The sequence below is a fragment of the Lichenostomus cassidix genome, chromosome 13 (genome assembly GCF_008360975.1).
Source record: "Lichenostomus cassidix isolate B80296 chromosome 13, HeHo_3.0, whole genome shotgun sequence".
In the NCBI taxonomy this organism is placed as follows: domain Eukaryota; kingdom Metazoa; phylum Chordata; class Aves; order Passeriformes; family Meliphagidae; genus Lichenostomus; species Lichenostomus cassidix.
In genome coordinates this window covers 9,910,678-9,932,998 of record NC_139494.1, presented here as the reverse complement: position 1 = coordinate 9,932,998, position 22,321 = coordinate 9,910,678, and the positions used below count along the sequence as shown (strand labels likewise).

Here is a 22,321-nt window from a genome sequence, read left to right as displayed (position 1 = left end):
ATTGGAAGCTTGGCGCTGGAGCAAGCTGACATGAGAGAGCTGGGCTTGATGACCTTAAAGATCTTTTCCAACCCTAGCAGTTCTGGTTTGTGGCTTCACAGAAAATCTGCTTTACTGATAGGGCCTGAGAAAGGGACAATATTCAAAGAAGCATTTTAAGAGCTCCCCCTGAACTGTAACTCTGTCACCAGTGTTTGATAAATACACTAATGCTGTTCTGTTGGTTGGAGAGACACGAGGACTCCAGGACCTACCAAAAACCAACAAGCTTTGTCCACACTCCCTTTTAGGGTTTGTACATCAGAAACTCTCAGGTTTCAGGCACAAACATGAAATGACAATGACTGATTCACCATTCTCCAGTTTCTCCCAAGGTTTGTCACACACATGGCTTCTAGCAGGACAGATCCCTAACAGGACACAGTGCAACAGATGGATGAGTCTAGTATCAGTGCATGGATTAAACCACTTTATTACATTTCCATTTAAAGCGAGCCACACATCTTAAACCAAATACTGTTTGGAAATATTTCAGTTTGGTGTTTAAATTATAATCCCCTGCATTATGGAAGTGCTCAGCTCACAGGCTCTACTAACCAGTCAGCTGCTTTAAATATGCAACAGGCAATAAAGCATTACTGACTCAGGTCTGGGTGTTACCTTAAATCCTTGGGCTTCCAGCTGGGAACAAGTGTGTCCAGGCAAAGGGTGGTTTAACCCTTTAGCTGTTATTTGTGGACATGGGGAAGAAAAGAAACTCATGTATTTTCTAATATGAATGCACTGGTTTTGACTGGGGTAGCTCATTTTCTTAATGGGAGTGAGACTGCAGCTGTTTTGGATTTGTACTGGAAACAGCACTGATAACACAGGGATGTCTGTGCTGTAGCTGAGCAGTGCTGTAGCTGAGCAGTGCTCACAGAGCCCAGGCCTGCTCTGCTTCTTGTCCTGCCCCACCAGCCAGGAGGCTGAGGGTGCACAGTCTGGGAGGTGACAGGGACAGGACAGCTGAGCCCAGCTGACCCAAGGGACATTCCATACTGTATGACATCAGGCTCAGCATATAAAGCTGGGGCAAGGTTTATGTGTGATGGAGCCCAGCTTTCCTGGAGATGGCTGATGAAAGTGGTGAATGAATTCCCTTTTCTGGGGTTGCCTGCATGTGTGGCTATGGCTTTACCTATTAACTCTTTATCTCCAGCCATGAGTTTTCTCACTTTTACCCTCCAATTCTCTCCCCCACCCCTGTGGCTACGAGGGGCTCAGATGTCAGCCAGGGTTAAACCACAACAGTGACAACATCATCAGCAAATTCTTGTAGACTTCTCATTATCAGTAGGAAGATAAAACAAGTATGGCATCAAAATACTTACAGCAAAATTTATATACAATGCATTTGAGTTTACAGTGTGCAAAATATTAACACAAAAATACATACTCTAATTTACATCAACTCACCATGCCTCTCCCCTTTTAAGAAAATAAATATAATACAATCTTTCTCAAAAAACAATTAATAGCAAACAAGTATTAAACAGTCCTGATTTAAATATTTCAGGATTACCTCCAGCAAGCCTTTCTCTAGAAATCAGGGCTTACACAAAGCTCTGTGAGATACAGGCAAGATTACTACAGTCCATTTTGGCCTCTAAGTGACAAATTTAAGTGCTCTAAATCTTTGATTCCAAATAGAAATGGATCAAAGACAACTGTATTGCATTTGATCTTTTCTTCTTACTAGCTGCATTTATGAAATCCTTCCTATTTCTTGGTAATGAAAGCATGGAACACCATTCAGACATCAGTCTTTGATTACAAAGACTTGAGCCCAAATCCAAAGCTATTTCTTATTGTCCTGACAGTTTCCAAAGTGCTTTATTACTCACTCAAGCAATCTAGATCCAAACTTTTAAAATTAGTAATTTTAACAAAGTCTCTTTCCCATCCTCTTAATGCATAAGACAAAAAAACAACATACTGTACAATGCATTCTCTAGTTTCTGTAATCTGACAAAATTTCTTAAAGTGCAATATAAAACTGGAAAGTTTTTTGTAAGCATAAGCTTATTAACATTCTAATATACTGCTATGAACTTAAGCTAGATTGTATCTGATTAACCTGGGCTAGTGTATTTTATTATACAAGCTTTTACAATTAAAACATGAGTAATTTTTAAAAAATAGTTATATAAAACATCATGACAAATAATACTGTACTCAGAGTTCTATCCAGCTTTCCACAACTAGATTTCGTCAAGGAAAATAATTTCTCTATTCTTTTCCTGACTAGATCAAAAAGACTAAACAAAGATATGGGGGAAAAAGCCCAAAACCATTTGAAGTAAATGGAACATTTAAACTGAAGCTCAGAGAAGCCCAGGTTCGCTGAAGTTTGAAGCACCTGTAAACCACAGACATACTTTCAGAACTGTTAAGTACACTTAAATCTATTTTCTATTTCAATGTACAATTTATATTGTAGAGTGTTTCGCTGTTAGTCTACTAGAGGTTCTCAAGGAAGAAAAATTCAAATCTGGAAGAAAACTTTCACATTTGATTTTTAACTTTTTTATTTGCATAGAAAGCAACACCCCAATTCTACCATTTTATCCACAAACACAGAGAATTTACCACGTTGGCATCATATCAGGAAACCACATTCTTCCAAGGTGTTTGGAGACTTCCAGATGCAGCCGATCTAAGCTGTAATCACTATCTGGAATCAGCACCTCCTCCATTATGGAAAGCTGAGTAAGCCTGCCCCCACACATCTTTACAAACTCGATAAAACCTCTGCAGGTGACTTCACATTCCCCCAGCCCCATGGCCGTTAAGTTCTTACAGCGCTCAGCAATCTGGATGAGTTCATCATCCAAAGGTTGAAGTCCATTGGCGCACACGACCAGCTCGATCAGCCTGGGGCAGTTCATGCCAATGCGACCCAACATCGCCTTGCTCACTGCACGGCCGAAGTACAGGTGTGTAACAGGTGTTTCCTCTCTGAAGAAAGCATCAAATTCATCTTCATACAAGAAGAAATACATCACAATGTTGACTTTGGGGGAGTGTTTAACAAGAGCATCCCAGCTTTGCTTTTTAATGGTGTGAAACTGAACCTGTCCAGGATTTTCGCTCACGACATCAATGCGAAGGTGTTCAAGATCAACGTGTTTTTCACTTGAAAGAGCCAGCAGCAGTTCATCACTTAATATGTAGTAGTTCAAAGCCAGCTCCTTAAGTCCATGACACTGATCAGCCACACAAAGAATGCCTGAGGAAAAAAAATGTACTCTGTAATATGAAAAGTGAATACAAGCACAGTCATTTGCTGTATAGTTCAACCAAGTACTGATTCTATTGGCTTAAGTTTTCATGCTTATATCCAAACCCCAGGAAATACCCAAGTTCTAGATATCCACAACCTTTTACAGGGTTGTGGCCATTAACACTTCACTGTAACAGACACAGTCACACTTATCTTGCATCTGCATATCTTCCTCTTTGCCTCTCCCTATGCAGAATTTCCTCAACTTTGAAGAAGCAACTGAAGTCACATCAGATTCACCTGAAGTTGCCACCATTCCCTTCCCTAACAGTCATTCCTTCAACTTTCAACTGTTTAAATCACCATCAGACACAGTTTAACAGTTAGAACCTCCTGTGAATTAAGACCTAAATAAGGTAACTCATTATAACCTGCTGGAATATGAAGTACACAGATTAAGTCACATTTTGTGGACTCCACAAAGAAATACAGCAATAGATCAGACCCAGACTCACTTTCCCCAGCATTGAGGTTTCAGGAGAAAGGCAAGTGAGAAGGGACCCCACAGCCTTCTGAACATTCAGCAAGGATGTTCCTTGAAGGGAGTGAGCTCATCACCAACCGATGAGGAAGTTCACAGTCCCAGATCTGGACACACGAGGGCACTCCAGAAACTGCAAACACTCACAGTCTTACACCACAGGTTTGTGAAATGTGTACACACTCACAGCACCTTGCAAAACAATTACTGACAACTGTTTTAATCTCCTTTATCCCACCACGCAGTAGCTGATCCATGGATCAGGGATTTTGTGGTGTTCCTACAGTTAAGTTAAGTTAGTTAAGTTTACAAAGCTGCACACATTAAGGGGCACACATTTGGTTACTCTTACACAGTAAAGCAATGAACACCATGTCCTTTGAGCACGTTTGAAGGGCTTGAACTAACTTTGGAGGCTTTTCCTCCTCAAGGCCTTTCATCAGAGCAAGCAGCAGCTGGAGAGAATGTAAAAAAATTCCCCAGGATTCCAGAAGATGTAGTCAAGTGAGTAGCACCCCCACCTTCACCAATCCAACTCATTCACTAACAACAACCACCTTCTTCTTCACTTTCCAACTGTCCAAACTCAAGACTAAGTCAATTATGATGCTTTATGACTTCATTTTTCACATTTGTTCACTACTCACCAGCAGGTGAAACATGAGGACAGCTGCTCATTTTTAGGAGTTTTAGAGTATCGCTGTTGTTAGCAACAAGAACCTTCAAGGAAGGATCATCAAGTGGTGTGTCATCTATCTTGATTGAGGATAATGACTTGGAGTTCACAAAAACTACTGTCAGTGCTGATGCAAAATGAGCCTATTTGGAGAAATTGAAGGAGGGAAAAATATTATGAAAAGATGGGCAGAACTTCAGTGCTTTAACCTCAAATTCTACACACATAGAAAGTACAAAAATAAACACTTCCCAGGCATCCCCTTCTTTGCGTAACAAAGAAAGGTTTATTTTAACATGAACATAAAAGATCTTTGTTTAAAAACATGCTGCTGCATGTGACAAAAGTTAACCTTACACTCATTATTTAACTCATCCACTCTGATTTATCACTTCAGTGTAATACAGAGACAGCTAAAGGAATAAGTAGACACAGTGATGATCCTGAAGTATATAGAACTTTTCTGCAGAAAAAGAGAAATGGCCTTTACTATAATAGAAAGTAACTCTTCTGTTACTACAAAGTAACTAGAGACCATTCCATAAAAATTACCATCAACTGAAAAACAGAACATTAGGAAAGCTAAAGTAGTATAGGAGTGAATTAAAATATGCTAATTACAGTTTCTAGACCCTTACCTTAGAGACATTCATGAAGCTTGGTTTTGCTGTAGAGATCAAACCCAGTGTCTTGATAGAACAGTTCACCAACTGAGAAAGGATGTCACAGGCTGCTTCTGCTGACTCAGTACTACTATCAACCTATAAAAGCAATTGAAAAATAGTGAAGTGATTCTTTTGTATTATTTAGAAAACAGCACCATGGATACCCAAGACTGCAGGATCCACATGTACTCATCTGTACTGCTCCAGACTGCAATTACCACAGGGACAAAGTGCAACATTGACTGGAAATTTCAAGACCAGAAAGAGCTCAGGGAAATTACTACTAGAAAATTTTCCTAAGTGTAACTGCTGCGCATTTCTAGTAGGAACAGAGACCTTAAATCTAAGTCTTGTTTTCAAATAACCCCATGTTATTGCAATACTGTAACAGTACTGGGGCTACAATACACAATGATATGCATGTGTTTTCTTAAAATGCCAATTCTTAGAGCCCAAAAAAGGCTTGACAAAGTCTAGATATGCTCCAGTAAATGAATGAATGCATTTTATCTGCATGAACAACACCTCTGCACCTGAAATAATGAAGTGATTCTCAGTTCACATGCCTAAAGATTAACTTTGGACAAATCTATTTCACCTCACCTTCCTCCTCTGTTTTGCATGACATTTGCTCTTTCTTTTCTCTGTAGAGGTTAGAGTGTAGAAAATTGGATGAAATTGTCTGCACGTGTGGAAATAAATTGTTGCAGTAGTTGCATTTTTAAACCTAAGACTTGCCAGGTACAACCCTTAAGGCAGCAGACACAGAGCAGCTGCATCCCCCATGCTCAGTGACGTGACACCGAGCCACTGCTCATCCACGGCTTACCTTGAAGCTGACGTACTGCAGATGGTCAGCGTGCCTCTTGATAATCTGCTGAATGAGATCCGGATGTGTAGACTTTAAGTAAGAAGTGGCTGGCTGGCTAAGTTCAAATTCAAATCTCCTCCAGAGATCTGGGATGTGAAAGACTTCATTCCACCTTCGACAAACAGAAGATGCCCTGGCTCGATCCACTAAAGTCAGGAACTGAAAAACACGCAGAATCACGTGGTGTGGAAGGCTGCCCCAGTCCATCGAGGTGCACGGGTCAGATTCCCCAAACCCTGAGCCATGTAAACTAGTTTTCTGCTTTTTGCTTGTCTGTGATGTTCCAGGAGCATCAGTTCCAGCCACACCCTTCTGCCCAGTTCTCTTCATTGTGTAAGGTTCAGAATGTAACAATCCGATTTTTTCAAACTGCACAGGTTCCTGAAAGGTCCCACGTACAACAGGTCTCTAGGAGAATACAGAAGATTAGGGGAGGAAGGGAGACGGGGCAGTGGAAACACAGTAAGAGATAACAAGTTAATAAAATTTAAATATAGCATGTTACTTTGAGAAGAAACATATCCCTATGTCAATATCCATCGTACACACATCGGCAAGGACTTCTCTCTCAGTACCTTTTATTTTGTACAGCTTGATTTGAATCTGGAGAACTTGGACTTGCTAATTTACCAAGTGTAGTTCCATGCATCAGTATTTCACAGTACATAAAGCATTTTGTAAGGAACAAGAAGTATTTAACAGCAATTTAAGTCAGAAGTAAAAAATTGAATCAATTGAAGTTTAAACTCAGTTGACAAACGGTGGAATCTACTCATGATTTCTAAAAGAAGTTTATGAACTATGAAGCTTAATTAATCAACTCCCTGTTTAAACACAGATAATCCTGGAACAGACAAGTTCAGAAGAGCCAGACTGGAAAGTTTTGCCCACCTTGTTTTCTTTTTCCAAATCATGCCAAGCAGAAGAAAAATGTTTGTACAACTCACATTAAAAAACTTCAAAGGCCACTTATCAAAGCAGGGCAAAGTAAGTGAGGTTAACACGCTGTTTTCCAGCAGGAAAAGGACAGTGACCTTAGAAATCAGCAAACTGCATGGATCTACTTCAGTGAGGGATGTTTGCTACATGAGCCACAGCTCAGGGAAGAGCAGCACAAGGAAAAGCTCTGCTCTCTGAAGGCTGAAGCAGTGCAACTTAACCAAGTTCGTTCTGGACTGAATTCTGTTGTTCAGTCAATTTTCAACAACTGTCTGTGCTGCTTCACTTTAGTACAGGTTGAGGCCCTTTATCAAATGTCCCACTGATTAGATATTCAGCCAGACTCTCTCTCTTCCCAACCTGTATGAAGTATTTTCAAAGCAGCCATGCATTTTTTAAGAATGAACAGAGCAAACTGTCTCTTTTTACTGAACAAACTTCTATGGTAACCCTCATAGCTTGCTTTTTCTGGACTGAAAATTTTCCATAGTATCTTCATTACTGGGGAGAAGGGGGGAAAGGAAAAAAAAAAAAAACCTCAAAAAATCCCTGTATTGCAAAAACAGCTGCCAAAATACATCTATCCTATCAAAAATTTACCTGGCATTTTCCCCAACTTATAAAACCTGATGTGTTTGGCTGATGAGGTGTCTGACAAACTCCATTTTTATGAAAAGAAAACATTCTTTGAGAAGCAGGAAAGAACAATGTAGCCAATTAATTAAGAGCTGTTCATACAACTAGCATCACTACTGGTTGACTTCCTGACAAATTATCTCAATCACAAAGGAATTTATTTTAGCAGTTGTTATAAATATTCACCCAGTTTATTTAAATTTCCATTAATGACTGGAATCAGCAATATATGCAGAAGGATAAGCCAGCAACACTCTTTAAATTACATTAAATAATAGTTTTTCTTCCCTGAATAGACATGTGGTTTACATTAACAGTGTTAGTAATGCAATGAAGATGCAGGCTCAGCATGAACAAACATTTTGCTATTAGACCATCAAGTCATCATCCACACAACTATATTTTATGACTTCATGACTTTAAGTCACACAACAAATGGGCATTCTGAACTACTAAGCACAGATGTAGTAATTAACCATTACAAAACTCTATTTTACAGTTGCTCATAGCCTTGCTAAATTTAGCAAAGGCTAAATACCTTTTGAGTCAAATATACCTGTTGATTGATTTTTCTCCTCCCTGCCTGAGAGGAATTACAAACTTGGGTGTTTCCTAAAACTAAAGTCCTGAACAAAAAAAAAAAACAAAGAAAAAAAAAAGAAATCAAACAAATGCTGTTGTTTGAGAAGCTTCTCCTTGCTATTGCTATTCTCATGCAGATCTACAACATCTTGGTTAAAGATAAGTTTGTGATAAAAATGGAAATTTTTCCTATCTTATTTGAAATTTACTTGAACTCCATCAATGTTGGTTTGGGTCCCACAAAGAAGTTCTGGCATCTGAGAACAACCAGAAAGGGCACTCCCCTAAACTACAGGTCAGGCTAGAGACCAGAAGCAGCACATCCACTTCAGATGTAGGAAGAGATGCAGCAAGGTATTGCTGGTATATACAGTATCTATGCTCTGCCTGCTGGAACTCGGCCAGAACGTGTTCTTGTTGCTACAGCCTTTAAAAACTGGTATCTCAAGAATTTCTATGTTTAGTGTTCTATACTCCAGTCCTTTAAATCTAGCAAAATGAATTGCAATTATTTGCTGTGGGATGCAAAGCCAGAAAAAGGTTCCATTGGTTATGCATAGTAACATTTTTACCAAACATGAATCCTCAGTTTATTGCAAAAATAAGAATGCTTGTTTCTTTCTGAATACGTAAACTATGAACAGTATATATTGTAAAACACAACTGAAGTTAGCTAAATTACAGTTCCACGTGCTATAATCCAAGTAGTATTCAAAGCACAGGTTTACACACACACACACATACCTCCCAAGAATGTGGAGGTTCCTGTCAAGTTACCAGCACCTTTCTGGTATCTGAACATCCATCCCACTGTTGAGTCATCCTGTATGTGTGCATGGATTCCTTAACCAGAAGGCAGGGATGGGTCCCAGAAGATGAACCAACCTGTGAAACCACCAACCAAAGAAAAACTGAAAACTGTTCTGCAGTGTCTGGGAAACCCACAGGAAAGACTAACATCAATTTTGGAACAAAGACTAAGATGAATAGTATCCATTGCTCTGAAGAGCAGATGTGGAAGCAGAGCAACAGAATGCAACAAGCAAATTAGTTTTACCAAACATTATCTGAAAAGTATCATTTAACTAAGGGGAAGGTGTGTTGGCAAAAAAAATAGTTTTTGCATTATCTACAATTTTAGTCACATGAGCACTCTTATGCAACACAAATACACCTCAATTCTTGAGTATTACCCAAAGAAAACTACAAACCTAGATAAGAAATGTTTATTTTTTTCCAGCTTACTGTATACTGAAATCACGTGAATCAAAAGAGTTACACTTAAAGTCATGAACTCTAATGCTTTGACATTCAGAGACTCATGGCTTTAAACTTTACTCACTTTTACTCCAAAGGTATGCTTACTGCGCCATGATAATCTGGACAGTAAACAAACAATTTTGGCTAATTAAACTGCATCTGGAGAAAAGATACCAATAATGTACAAATATCCTCCCACATCCTAATATGAAAAAAACTACCCTGTATCTTAGCATGACAGAGTATCTTGATGCATCATGAGAAAATAGATGCAAAACCTCCACATCCAGTTACCCACTACACATTATCTAAAAATGTTTTAATGGAAAGCTGCAAGAACAGCAACACCCACGTCCCTAAATCATGACATATTTTAGAAGCAGATTTAGAAACTGAAGATGTTTACCAGGTATTGTGTTCAACCAGTAACAACATCTTTAGAAACCTTCTAATGTTGAACTTCTCTATTTTTCTTTAGAAATGGGACAAGGCTTTAGATTCTCCAAGGTCATATAATCATCTTTTGAAAACCTACCCAGGTAATATCAACTCTGTAGATGTATAGTGTAACACAGGTGTAGTACACGTCATTTATGAAAACATGAGAAGTAGCCCCCATCTCCTACACAAAGTCAAACTCAAGTACTGCAATCTGTACAAGTAATGCTGTTGCTCGGCTCACACACCAGAAAATTCAAGAGCTCAGTAGTCATGCTTGTCTATAAAGAGAAAGTTGATATTCATTAGTAACTCTGTTTGTGGGTGGCACCTGAAGAAATCATGTCATTTATGGTGGCCTTGTATTGCACAGTCTACAAGTATCACATGTCCTCTCTCCTGTGAAGTGAGCAGAGTCTGTACAGCACATGGAATTCATTTTCGTAAGTACTGTTAAGTTCTAACAAATAAAAGGTTTATAATGCGACATAAAAACAGCATACATAAATAACATTGTAATTGAGAGCACAGAACACTAAACTGCAATTTAGAGATTAAACAGAGAAGTGCACTAAATTTATAAATCACATATTTTCAAGCAACTTTCTTACCTAAAGAATGCTTCCAAGTCACAACAGGCAGTAAATGAATGAACTGAGGCAGCTGCAGCCATGGGGCACTCACATGCATCTGTCTGCTTTCCCCTCCTGTCCAGATAAAAGGCCACAAAAACCTGTGTTAGTTTTGAAAAAAACCAATCTTCATATTACATCCAATGCAAAAATGATAGGGAAATACAGTGACATCAATTTGTAAATTTTCTCGCTTTAGTAAAGGAGCCTGAGGGGATCATCTTAATACACAGTAGCTTATCCCACAATGCAAATATTGTCACTGGGAAAAACGTAAGGTCAGATTAAGCATAAAACTGATGGGAAACAAATGTTGCAACTGCATTTACATTTATTGGTCAACAGTACAATGTAAACAGCAAGTTATTCACTATTTGCATTATCATTACCACTAGCAGCAAATCTTGGTAAACAACACTGTAGCTACTAACGTAATCTAAGAGCCATGAAAAACATAGGGGGGAAAAAAATGGTTTTCATGCCTTTTTCCCTTCCATGGCAAGTCTGCCTAATGGCCTGGGGAGCTGTGTGACAGATGATGAACACACAGAGCCACATGGCACAGCTTCCCAGCACAAACGTGCCGCAGCCCTCGCTCAGCACCTGCCCAGGCCTGGCTGCAGTCACACGGCAGGAGCTGCTCCCGACAACAAAGCACCCAGCCCGCAGCCACCTCCCTGTTTACGAGCTCCCAGAGTCCAGGTGACAGCCTGGGAAGGTGGATCACAAGGCACCACATCAAGGGGCTCAGATTGAAAATCCCCTGCTTCCCTCCACACTATTTTCTTTTAATACTACATTGCTGCTAAGTTTGTGTAGCAGAGTCTTCCATCATATGTAGCCATTCAAAGCCTTACTCCCAGGAATATCACTAAGTTTTCTTTTATAAAAACACACCAAAAACCTGAAATCTGTGTTGTGATAAACTTTATGTTGCCTTTACATACCCCATCATGGGGGTGGGGGAAGAGTACCCTTCCACCTGTTCTGAACCTGGGATTTCAGTATTCTTCCCAACACTTCTCATGTGGTCACAGGCAAAAATAATTACTAATAGTAAACTGACATCCGAAAATTAAGAAAAGGACATTAATATCCTTTTATAGTAATAATTGTATCAAATATAGGTTGCCAATAAAGACTACCTATAATGCTTAGCAGGCTTCTGAATTTCACAGAGATTGGACTGGTTACCTTTAACAGCCAAATAATCAAGAGTACCCCTAAGGAAGAGAGCTTCTTTTGAACAGACTGTCCCAAGACCCCTCAGTACAGAAAGAGGGTCATACTTTTACACTGCAGATAAGAAGCAGCAGAATTTTAGAAACCACATTTAAAGAAAAAAGTTACTGAAAGTGACTGTCAACAAAAATAAAAATATAATCAGGTGTACAACTAATGTACATCTGAGTGTCCAAGGCCACAAGAACCATCCAAAGCAATATAAATCATGTTTGCTTATGTAAGCAGAAATGTGTATAATAAAATACTGTAGTTATCAGAGATTCAATCAAATACAAGCTTGTTATGCAAACAACAGTAAATTGTTATCTAAGGTAGTTATCCAAATGATTATCAAAGATAAACAGCAGCAACACAGTCATTGGAATGAAACACTTTCATAACTGCTGAAATTCATCAAACCTATTCATATCCTCCTTTGCATAAAGCAAAGTATCAAAAATTGGTGCAGCCTCCCATACAGCTCTACCTGTGATCGAGTACTTTGACAGCTGCACGTTATCCTACTCAACCTATCTCAAATCCACTAAACCCAACACAATTCAGAAAAAATCAAGTTAAATAACTTTCCTGCAACTTATCCTGGCAACGGAGCTGTAAGCTTCTGCTAAAATTAAGATATTAAAATCTCTTCCATGGCACGGGGGTTTGGTGGGGGATTTGAGAAGCAGTCAGCAGTGGCTCCGTTAAGCAAGCAGCTGTTCACTACTTCCCAGGCTACAATGTCAGTTCAAAAAAAAGGTTTTATTACTTTAACCAAACATATCACAGATTCAAGCCACAAAAAAATAACTCCTTCCTCCGATTTCTAGATTTCCCTTCCAGTTCTCAACACCAGAACTCAGCAGGAATCTATAAAACACTGTAAAATCAGGTTTCTAGCAGACATTAGCAAGCAACCAAAACCAAATACAGCAGAAATTGAGTTCCTGGGAAATAAAAAACCTTTCAAATAACCAAGCATGGAAATCCTCTGGGATAAAGCAGGCATCTTGATAATTAAGCTTTAACTTTCTAACATTTGGAAATTAATGTTTACGGACCCGCATTTCACGGCTGAAATACCAGTCCCATTAATCACAGTATCTTTAAAGAAATCGCAGTTCAGTGACAGCACCGAAGGAATTCAGAATTCAGAGTCTGTCTGGGGAACAAGGGCAGCACAAGGCAGGCAGCCCTGGAAAGGTGGTGCCACCACAAATTCAGCCACTGAGCATGGTGCAAAACACAGGAAAAAACACATTTTAAGCTTAAGTCTCAGAAGATCTAGTCCTTCAGGATGATGAGCTCTGAGATTAAGCTTTTTTCTTCATCTAGGGCACATCAGACTTTTAATGGATGGCATTTTTGCTTCTGAAGAGGATTGTTTATTTTTTTAAATCAGTCCTCACTTTTCTCAAAACTGAGCCTCTGACTCCAGGAATTTACCACATTTTTAGTATGTTTATGACAAATCCTCAGAGTTCTAAAAATAACCACATTCAGCTGAACATCTTAACTCTTGCACTCATTTTAACTGAAGAAATACAAACGCATTGCTACTTTTAGTGCTATTTAGGTGGCGAAATTTAGATATTGGACTTGTAGTGATGCATTATTTTTAGAAGGAAGCCACCCCCCCGCGCACAACGCCCCTCGTGTTATCAACAACACATCTGAAGCTGTACAGCTCTTTCGGAAAGCTCTCTTGAGGGTTTACCTACACACCTGCGGCAGGAAAAAACAATAATTGTTATTTTTTCAGGTCTTCCCGAAACCTTCCTCCCCCACTTTAACAAACCATTTAAGCTCTTCAGCTGGCAAAATCAGCTCCCGCGCCCCGCGGTGAGAGCTCCCGGGATGGCACAGACCGCGGCTGCCGCACTCCGAGCCCCGCACGGGCTTGGCGCTCAGGAGAACTGAAGGCTCCAGGCGCCGAGTGCGTCTGCCTGCCTGCCTATCCCTCTGCCTGTCCGCCTATCCCTCTGCCTGTCCTGCCTGTCTATCTGTCCGCCCGCCCGTCTGTCTCCGCACCCCGGGCCGCCGCCGCGGCCTGTCCCCTCCCGGTCGCCCCGCCAGGGCCGTTCCCCGCGGCCGCCCCGCCGCTCACCGCCGCCGGTGCGCGGCTCCCTCGCAGCGTGCGGCCGGGCCGAGGCGCCGAGCAGGGCAGAGCAGGGCCAGGGCCAGCACCGCGCTCAGCCCGCAGCGCCCGGGACACGCCGAGGGCGGAGCCGCGGCCCCGCCGCCCCAGCGCAGGCGCCGGGCGAGGCCCCGGGCGGCGGCACGTGATGGCGGCGCCATTTCGGGCCCGGCCGGGCCGCGGCCCGCGGCTAAGATGGGCGGGGGGCGAGGCGAGGGCTCTGGGCTGGCGGTGACACCCCCGGCACCGGGAGAGGGTCCTGCCCCCGCCCGGTCCCCCACGGGGCAGGAGGGGCGGTTGCTCCCCCCTCACCAGGCCTCCATCTCAGAATCACATAACCACTTAGGTTGGAATAGATTACTGACATCATCGAGTCCAACCTGTGGCCAAACTTGTTAAACAGACCATGGCACTGAGCGTCATGTCCAGCTTTAACACCTCTAGGGGCAGTGACGCCACAACCTCCCTGGGCAGCCCATTCCAGTGATCACATTTTCTCAGAAGAAATTACTATTAATGCCCAACTTAAACCTCCTGTGGTCCCACGTATGACCATATCCCCTTGTCCTGTTGCTCGTTGCCAGGTCCCTGACTCCCCCTGGCTGCACCTTCCTGTCAGGGAGTCATGGAGAGCGAGAAGGTCCCCCTGAGTCCCTGATCTCCAGGCTGAGCTCCCAGCTCCCTCAGCCGCTACTCACCAAACCTGTGCTCCAGACCCTGCCCGAGCTCCATTTCCCTTCTTGAGACCCACTCCAGCCCTTCAGTGTCCATGAAGTGAGGGTACCAGAACTGGACACAGCACTGGAAGTGTGGCCTCACCAGTGCCAAGTACAGGGGTCAGTCCCTTCTCTGGTCCCAAAGGCCACACTGTTGCTAACACAGATCAGGATACCATTGCTGTTCTTGGCCACCTGAGCACACGCTGGCTCACATTCATTCCCTGCCACATGTATTTTCTATCATTTCCTGACATGAAGTGCCTGTAAGTCCTCATCTTCTGTGAGCTAGGGCAGCCCTGGCCTTGGAAACTGCCACAAGAGCCTCTTCCAGAGGCTGTTCCCTCCAGGTACAGCTATCCCTTGCCTTTCCCTCAGGAGCTAGGTGTAGACTCATAGACTCAATGGAGGATGGGGCACAAGCAGCTATTACTGATTTCAAGCAATCCGTAGGCCAAAAATGACCCCTTTCTGAGCAGCAAGGCTTTCCCTGCTTGCTGTGTGATTCCTCTCTGGGGCCTCTCCAAAGCACCCCACTAGGGAGTGAGGGCTGAGTGCTGCATCATGTCCAAACTGCAGATGCCCAAAGTATTTACTACCTTTTAATTTACTATCTAAACTTTAATTTTTAAAAACCTTGCACATTTAATCTATGCAGACACACTGCATAACAGTTCATCACTAGTCAGTGCTGCTTTGTTATCCTAGTTATGTGTGGCTATATCTGAACAATGGAGTTTTTATTACCAACTGAAAAATACTTGCAGCCATGGATTTCCTGGCTCTTACAGCAATTATTTACCAATAATAAGCCTTTATATCATCTTTTTATGAAGAGGTAATGCTAAACGTGCAGCATTTCCGTGATAGATTGTATCTGCCCTACATAAAACCAAAGCTGGCAAAAGTTAACATCAAAATACAGTTTATTCACATGCATCTAAAAACCTAGAAAATTAGCATGTTGAAAGGCTAATGAAACAAACTGAAAGGAATATTTATAGTACAGTCACCATGACATCTTCAAATTCCTCAATTCTTCTGTTCGTCTTCAATTTTCTCAGAGAGACAAAATGCACTGCACACTTAAAATCAATATAGTTTAGAAAATCTACCAAAATGAATCTTGCCTATATGGTTCTTGATTGCTTTATTCAGAACTTACAGGAAGCAGGAGATTAAGTTCCATGTAAATTTTTTAAGTCTTTTGTCCCTAGTAGATGGTTTTAAACTGATTTTTCCAGTAAATACTGCTATGAAAACCACCTTTAGCTTAGTAGTTACTCTCTGTAGACAGTAGTAGAGGATAGATTGTAAACAGAGATTAATGCAGATTTGCAGCTATTATCTAAATCCACCAGTCATGGGTTTCTCTGGTGCATTGCCAATAACCTTTGGGTTGGGCTGCTGTGCAGGAACAGGTTCAAATGTACTTTAGAAAGATTCATATAGGCTAATCTCTGAGGCCTTCTGTATAGAAGAGTTTCCTGTTTTGATCTAGTCTAGCAGAAACATGTTTTATACCTAACTTAAAATGGACAAGTATAAAATAGTGTAGAAGAATTTTATGGATTTTATAGCTGTAGTTGTTATTGCTCAAATGCTTACAGGTATACGTGAATTTTTTTAAAAATCAGCTATAGATTTGACAGTCCTGGAAGGAAATAGGCACAAACACGGGCACACCCAGGAGATGCTATCTTCTATTCATCCCACAGGTGTCTGGCACAGAGCTTCTGCTGGTGTCTCCAAATCCTTCATCTCACATGCAAGATGCAAAGATGAAGGGGAGCTGCTCCACTGGATCATAGAACCACAGAATGGTTTGAGCTGGAAAGTACCTTAAAGGTCATGTTGCTCCAACCCCCTGCTATGAGCTGAAACACCTTCCCCTAGACCAGGTTGCTCAGATCCCCAGCCAGCCTGGCCCCAATACAGGCTGGGACACTGCAGACAGGCCCTGCTTATCTGAGCCGTTACTGCCCACGTCATAGAGCCTCTCAAAGTCGAGCTTAGCCTTCCCCCTGCACTTGTCTCTCCTGCAACCAGATTTACAGAAAGATACAGTCTACTCGCTTCTCATGTTTGTGGTGATTACGGGAATGTTTTGCATAATAATTCCCACAGGTTTCATAATGCATACTCTTTCTGTACTTTGGTCAAGAGTGGTGTTAAATTTTTTTATCATTGAGCTTTGAAGTAGTAATCAAGAAAAACAATTTTAATAAAGCCATGAGTTAATTAGGGTAAGAAAGCATTGAGGAAATCAAAATTTCCCTGAGACCAAAGAATGAACATGTGTAAATTCAGAGTCAGTATGCCATGACCTCAAAAGCTTTACAAAGACTTTGTGAAAAGTCTAGGAATTATTGGGCATTTCTGAACTAGTTTTCAAAAGAAAGACTGCAAAAGTGAGAAGAGGGAGTTCAGAAAAAAGAAGTAAGGAAATAAGGATGTTTATTATCATATCAAGTAGGAAGCCATACAATATAGTGTGCTGTACAAAGTCAGTTCACAGACTTCCCAAAAAGAACTCACTGCCAGCTTTTCTGACACCCTTGCTTTGGCATAGCTGAATTTCATAGCCGGACTTATACATTTTAATGCAAACTCTGCTTCATTTTCATCATGATAATGATTCTGAGAAACCCACATAACCAAAGGACACAAGTTGGTTGAGTGTTTGCTGTCTTGAACTTTTGGAAGATCGTGGAGGAGGCCATGGTGCTGGGCTTTGGCTGGAATTTTACACAGGCCCCATCATTTCCTTGCTGACGGATATTCAGGGTCAGTCTTTGCACCTGTCTGAAAGCAGTTGCATTTGTATAAGTGTGCTAAGCCAAGTAAGGCCAATATTGTAGTCATTCCCTTTAAAAGTCTAAGTATAATTCTGATTTAAAACCCAAACACTCAAACTTTGTGATCAAACTCTGCAGCTTTAACAATTTAAACCGAACTGTGCAAGCTGGAGCAGTGAATGAGGCTTGTGCCCAGAAACTGGGTTAGTATGTCGTGTTTGCTGAAAGCTCGTGAGCTGCTCTGCCAGACACCAGCTGCTGCACAGGCAGGCAGCAAGAAACAACATGTCTTGGGAATAGAAATCACCATGTGCCTTTGTAAAAGTTTGTAGCGTCCACACTGAGCCTGAAATACAATTAGGAAAACAATGGTTTATTCACATGCCTTTTTGCAAGTGCCTTCCTTTATATAATGAGGCAAAACATAAGTTTATGTGAGCAAATCTTTATGAGATGAGCTTTTAGAAATGCAACAGCAGTCTAATATTGTCTCCAGAAATAGGCATGAATCACTCAAGGGAGTAACTCTAAGTGTGTTGCAATCCAATCCCTTTGTTTAATTTTGTGATTCTATAAGATGGTACATTAGAGTTGCTAGATATATATGCTGGACATATGTTTTAGACAAAATTGTTGTTTCTTACAGTTAACAGTGCCCATAAAACTGCAAAACAAGATAAGAAAATTATTGATACAGGTGCTGTTTGTCCTTTTTATGGAGGGAGTCACCACAAAGGTATATTAATAGTTTATAACTTGTCTGCAAATAAATACAGTAGAGATGCTGTATTCCTGTGATATAGTGTAGGCATGTTATTCAGACCCCATTGGGCCAATGTGTTTTCATTTCTAATTTAAACATGAATAAATAAATAAATAAATAATCACTACCTAGGAAAGACCAGTTTTTCAGTTATTAACTTTTTGAATAAGGTTCCACTGTGGGTGCAACGAGGGCTGGCTGGGAGCCAGGGTTCTGGCAGCTGGCTGGGCTGAGGTCACCACCCAGCTCAGCACGGCAGGTCCAGAGGTGACAGCCAGGTTCAAGCACATCGTGGAGCAGGTCCCTGGGGGTGAGGCAGGTCCACGATCAGGCCGGGTCAGGATTCCTGGCCAGGCTCAGGGGTGGCCCAGCACAGCTCCTGCTTTGCTCAGGGGGGGATTGACAGGCCAGGGCTGAGCTTAAGGGGTCACTTAGGGCCCTGGGGCAAGGCTGAGGGTAAGGCCTGGGCTGCTTAGAGCTGTTAGTGCCTATTAAGTTATTAATGCATTAGTGCTGTGGCACTTTCGATGGGTAACTCTGCCCACTAATCCATAAAGCACAGGCTACTTGATCCTCTGACTCAATATTATCTAAGCAGAGTTAAAAATAACTTGCCAGCTAATTCAGCTTCTGTTTACTGGTGTTGGCATATAAATTACAGTGTGTCTAACCTGAGTAATGAAATCCTCTGAAATGGCTGTATCTGCTGATGTTCTGGTAAGTGTGTTTGAGTTGAGCACAAGAGAAATTGTCATTAAGATGTCATCTGGAATACTTTTGGTTCTGATTACCTGCTTTAACAAATAGATACCCTTCACACTAAGAAAACAGAAACCTTTGAGGACTAAGGTTGTCCAAAGCAGGCAGCTTAAGGTCTGATTTGATCGGAAAAGCAGCCAATAAAAGACATACCCAATAATAAGTCAGTGCCTGAAGTAGCAGCAAACGTTTTGAGCATTAATATCAGAAAAAAACTTTATAGCTGAGTTACAGCATGGTAAACTGCCTATGGAGCCTCCAGAACCCTCTTTGGAAGATCTCAGAGCAGGTAAGAAAATTTTGGGTAAGGATGGTCTAAGACATACAAAACCCTGCTTCAGATCAGAGGAAGGGATTAAACAACTGTGCAAGTTACCCTATATTTCCATCATTCATGCTCTGTTTATGTCCATATCTGATTTTTCTGCCATTGCCAAGTGCTGGGTTTTTTTCACAGATTTGAGAAAATCTGTTCACCTCACTGGCAGGAGGAGGAAGTGGGTTTGTTGCAGTTCGTCTGCCAGGAAGGGAAATTCTAACAATAAAGGTTATAGAAGGGGTATCAACCATTTTCCTTCACCTTATTTAGATTTTATCTGTGGGGCCTTAGGATTCATGTATAATATTTTAGCTTTAGCAACCTCATCTTCCTTTTTAGTTCATTTTTCTGACATTCTCCACAGACATATTCCTGTTCATTCTTCTCTGTACTATGCACAGATGGTGTAATTTATATTTCTTTTTAATATTAGACCAATGGCTGTTGAACAAAAAATGCAAAACCGACAGATTCTCTGCAGTTTGCATTGTTTCTTTGCTCGCTAAATGTCTGTTTTTTTAAATACATGTTTTGTGTGTACTTTCAGGTATTGCTATAACATCACTTGGTCACAAGAGGGAACTCGCATATCAGTCTCTGGGATGTATTTTTACATTAGAACTTTGAGGACTCTGCAGACTAATAAAGAGATGCTAGGATGTTCATGTGTGCCAGGGGTGAAAATGTGCATATATAAATCTATATTTATTTATATACCCATATCTTTTAGTTACCAAAGAAGGGAAACCACTCAGAAATTAGGAACAGGCATGTTCCACAGGCATGGCTGTAGAAAAGAGCCTTAGAATGGCCCATGGGTATATATTTTACACTCATATGCTCATGAGTTGTTGCTTATCTCTGTTCTCACTCTGCAGTTCTGTAAATCTCAAAACCAGTGCTAACTTGTGGTACCAGGACACAGATGGAGCAGAACATGCTGCCTCCATCAGAGCCTGACCAGCAGGGATTGTTCTCACTGAAACCTTTGAGAAGCCCTTTATTTTAACAGTCTGCCCTTCACCTCTTCAGAGGTGACCAATATTTGACAGGACTTGGGATCTGTTCCAGAATTTGTGATATTTAATGTACATTAATATTGTTTGATTGTTAACTGCATTCACAAAAGGAGAAGTCATAAATACAAATTTTCACTTTCTGCTAGATGCTAGTGGCAGCATCATGGATTGTATCCAATCTGTCCAAGGTTCATTTTTTCTAAAATAAAAAAGCTGTAAATCCAGGGCTTTCTAGCCTGACAATTAATGTTGTCCTCAGAACTTGGTGTCACACATCTTCCTATATTATGTTCCCAGTGGTCAAGCAATTTCCTGGTAATCCTGCTATTGTATCTTCAAGTTCCTCCAAAAAAGCAGATGTTACCTGTCCCTCATAAATTGAGCACAGCATGGTAACTTTTCTTTGAAACCTTGCTGCTGTTTCTGCCCAGCTCCTGGAGCAGATGGCCCATGCACAGCTTGCAGTTGAGGATCTGGATTTGTTGATATTTGAGTTGTAGATGCTCAGGGTGATTGGTTTGCTAGGAATAGGAGTCACCTTCCTGTGTGAATGCTGACTACCTTGTCTCACCCCTGCCCTGTTGGGCTTCACATCACTGATGTGTTGCAATGAATTTGGGGCCCTTTGAGAAGGGCAGGGTTTGCTTGATTCCAAAAAGCTTGGAGGAAAAAATTGAATGGGAAGAAAAAGCATGTACTCTTCATTATTTATTCTCCTAAGGTTTTCTCAGAACACCTCATGGAAAAATAGGAGTTTTTCCACAGTTTTCAGTTGCTGAAAATGAACAACATTTATGAAAGCTTTCCAGTATGAATATAGTTTCCCAGTAAGAATGGATAAGTAATGCTTGAAAATAGTTTTGTTTTGAGCCACAGACATTTAGGATGAAAAAATTCATCACAGATCCATCCATTATATTTACCATGTCAGACAAGTCATAATTCTGCCAAGTTGCCTTTCATTACTGATAAATCTAAATGGATAAAACCTGCTGCCACAAGTACTAACCTGGGTGTTGTATTTGGAGTTGGCCTTTGTGAATAGAAAAACAGACAACTTGTCCAAGTATAATTTAATGATATGGCTAATCCAATTTCAAAATACACTTGCTTAACTGAGGGCACCCAGTGCGGGTGCAGTCTCATTCTTCTTTGCCCTCTCCCTCCGATGAGAAGATTACTTAGGTGGGACAGTTTTCCATCCCTCACAGCCACATTTCCTGCATACAAAATTGTTTAGGTACAGACACATTGTTCCAAAGTCCCAAGCCTTTTCTTGTCACCCCGTCACCTCCTGGGTCAGTAGTAGCAAAGGTGTCACCACTGGTCAATTTATTGTAATCACTGCTTTCCTGGAGAATTTTTGGAGCTTCTCTTTTGGTATTATAGTCTACCTACCTGCCAGTAACTTCAGTTACCTTGTTTATAGCAGGAATTATGTCTGCATTTTCACTGAGTACATTATAAATTACTTCATAAGGTATTTGTATTCAAGAACATGACTTCTGCTAGGATGTCATTTGATGAATATCTCTAGTTTCAAACCAGCACCAAACTAGGCTTCCATATGCCTCCACTGGCTACTCTCTGATGCATCTCTCCCCTATACACTCAGACAGAGATCTTCCTCATTAATTTTGTAATAGTTCCTCTTCCTTATATTAAATAAGTATAAAACGAGAGTATTATGATGTTGTCTGTTCATTTCTGCAGCTGGTATTGCCTTGCTGTTGGCTGTTGTGGGGATAGCAGCAGAGCATTCCTGCACCTCTTGTGCCTCCTTCACCCACACTGCTCCACTGCCCTCATGGTTTCTCTTCATACAAGGGGAATTCTCAGAGCCTAGGAATCTCTGGCTCCCCAGAACCAGTTTTTTCCAGTGCCCAAGCTTTTTCTACTGGACATCTATAGGAGGTAATTGGCAAGGAACAAAGTTTTCAGCAGTCACTGAGATCTTCCGGCCTTCTGGGCTGTCCCAAGATTTGATGCAGCTGAGCTGGGGCAGAGGGCCAAGAACAATTCCAGCAGCAGCACTGAGTGGAAGCTCCCACTTAAACCAAGAAGTCTGATTCATCCCTGGA

General features: G+C 41.2%; 1 protein-coding gene across 2 annotated transcripts; it reads right to left on the bottom strand.

Annotated features, from left to right (window-relative positions):
- Positions 1 to 448: 448 nt before the first annotated feature.
- On the bottom strand, positions 449 to 13,992 carry LOC146431207 (F-box/LRR-repeat protein 21-like). 2 transcript variants are annotated; one of them, XM_085073572.1, is made up of 7 exons: positions 13,837 to 13,992; positions 10,485 to 10,580; positions 8,920 to 9,060; positions 5,977 to 6,426; positions 5,121 to 5,243; positions 4,454 to 4,625; positions 449 to 3,271 (listed from the first exon to the last, which is right to left on the bottom strand). In XM_085073572.1, the coding sequence occupies exons 4-7, from the start codon at positions 6,346 to 6,348 to the stop codon at positions 2,628 to 2,630; spliced, it is 1,311 nt and encodes a 436-aa protein (XP_084929698.1). In that variant the 5' UTR covers positions 6,349 to 6,426; positions 8,920 to 9,060; positions 10,485 to 10,580; positions 13,837 to 13,992; the 3' UTR covers positions 449 to 2,627. The 2 variants fall into 2 exon arrangements, with proteins under 2 accessions (XP_084929698.1, XP_084929699.1); XM_085073573.1 differs by having other exon boundaries at positions 10,485 to 10,606; positions 13,837 to 13,977.
- Positions 13,993 to 22,321: the final 8,329 nt, after the last annotated feature.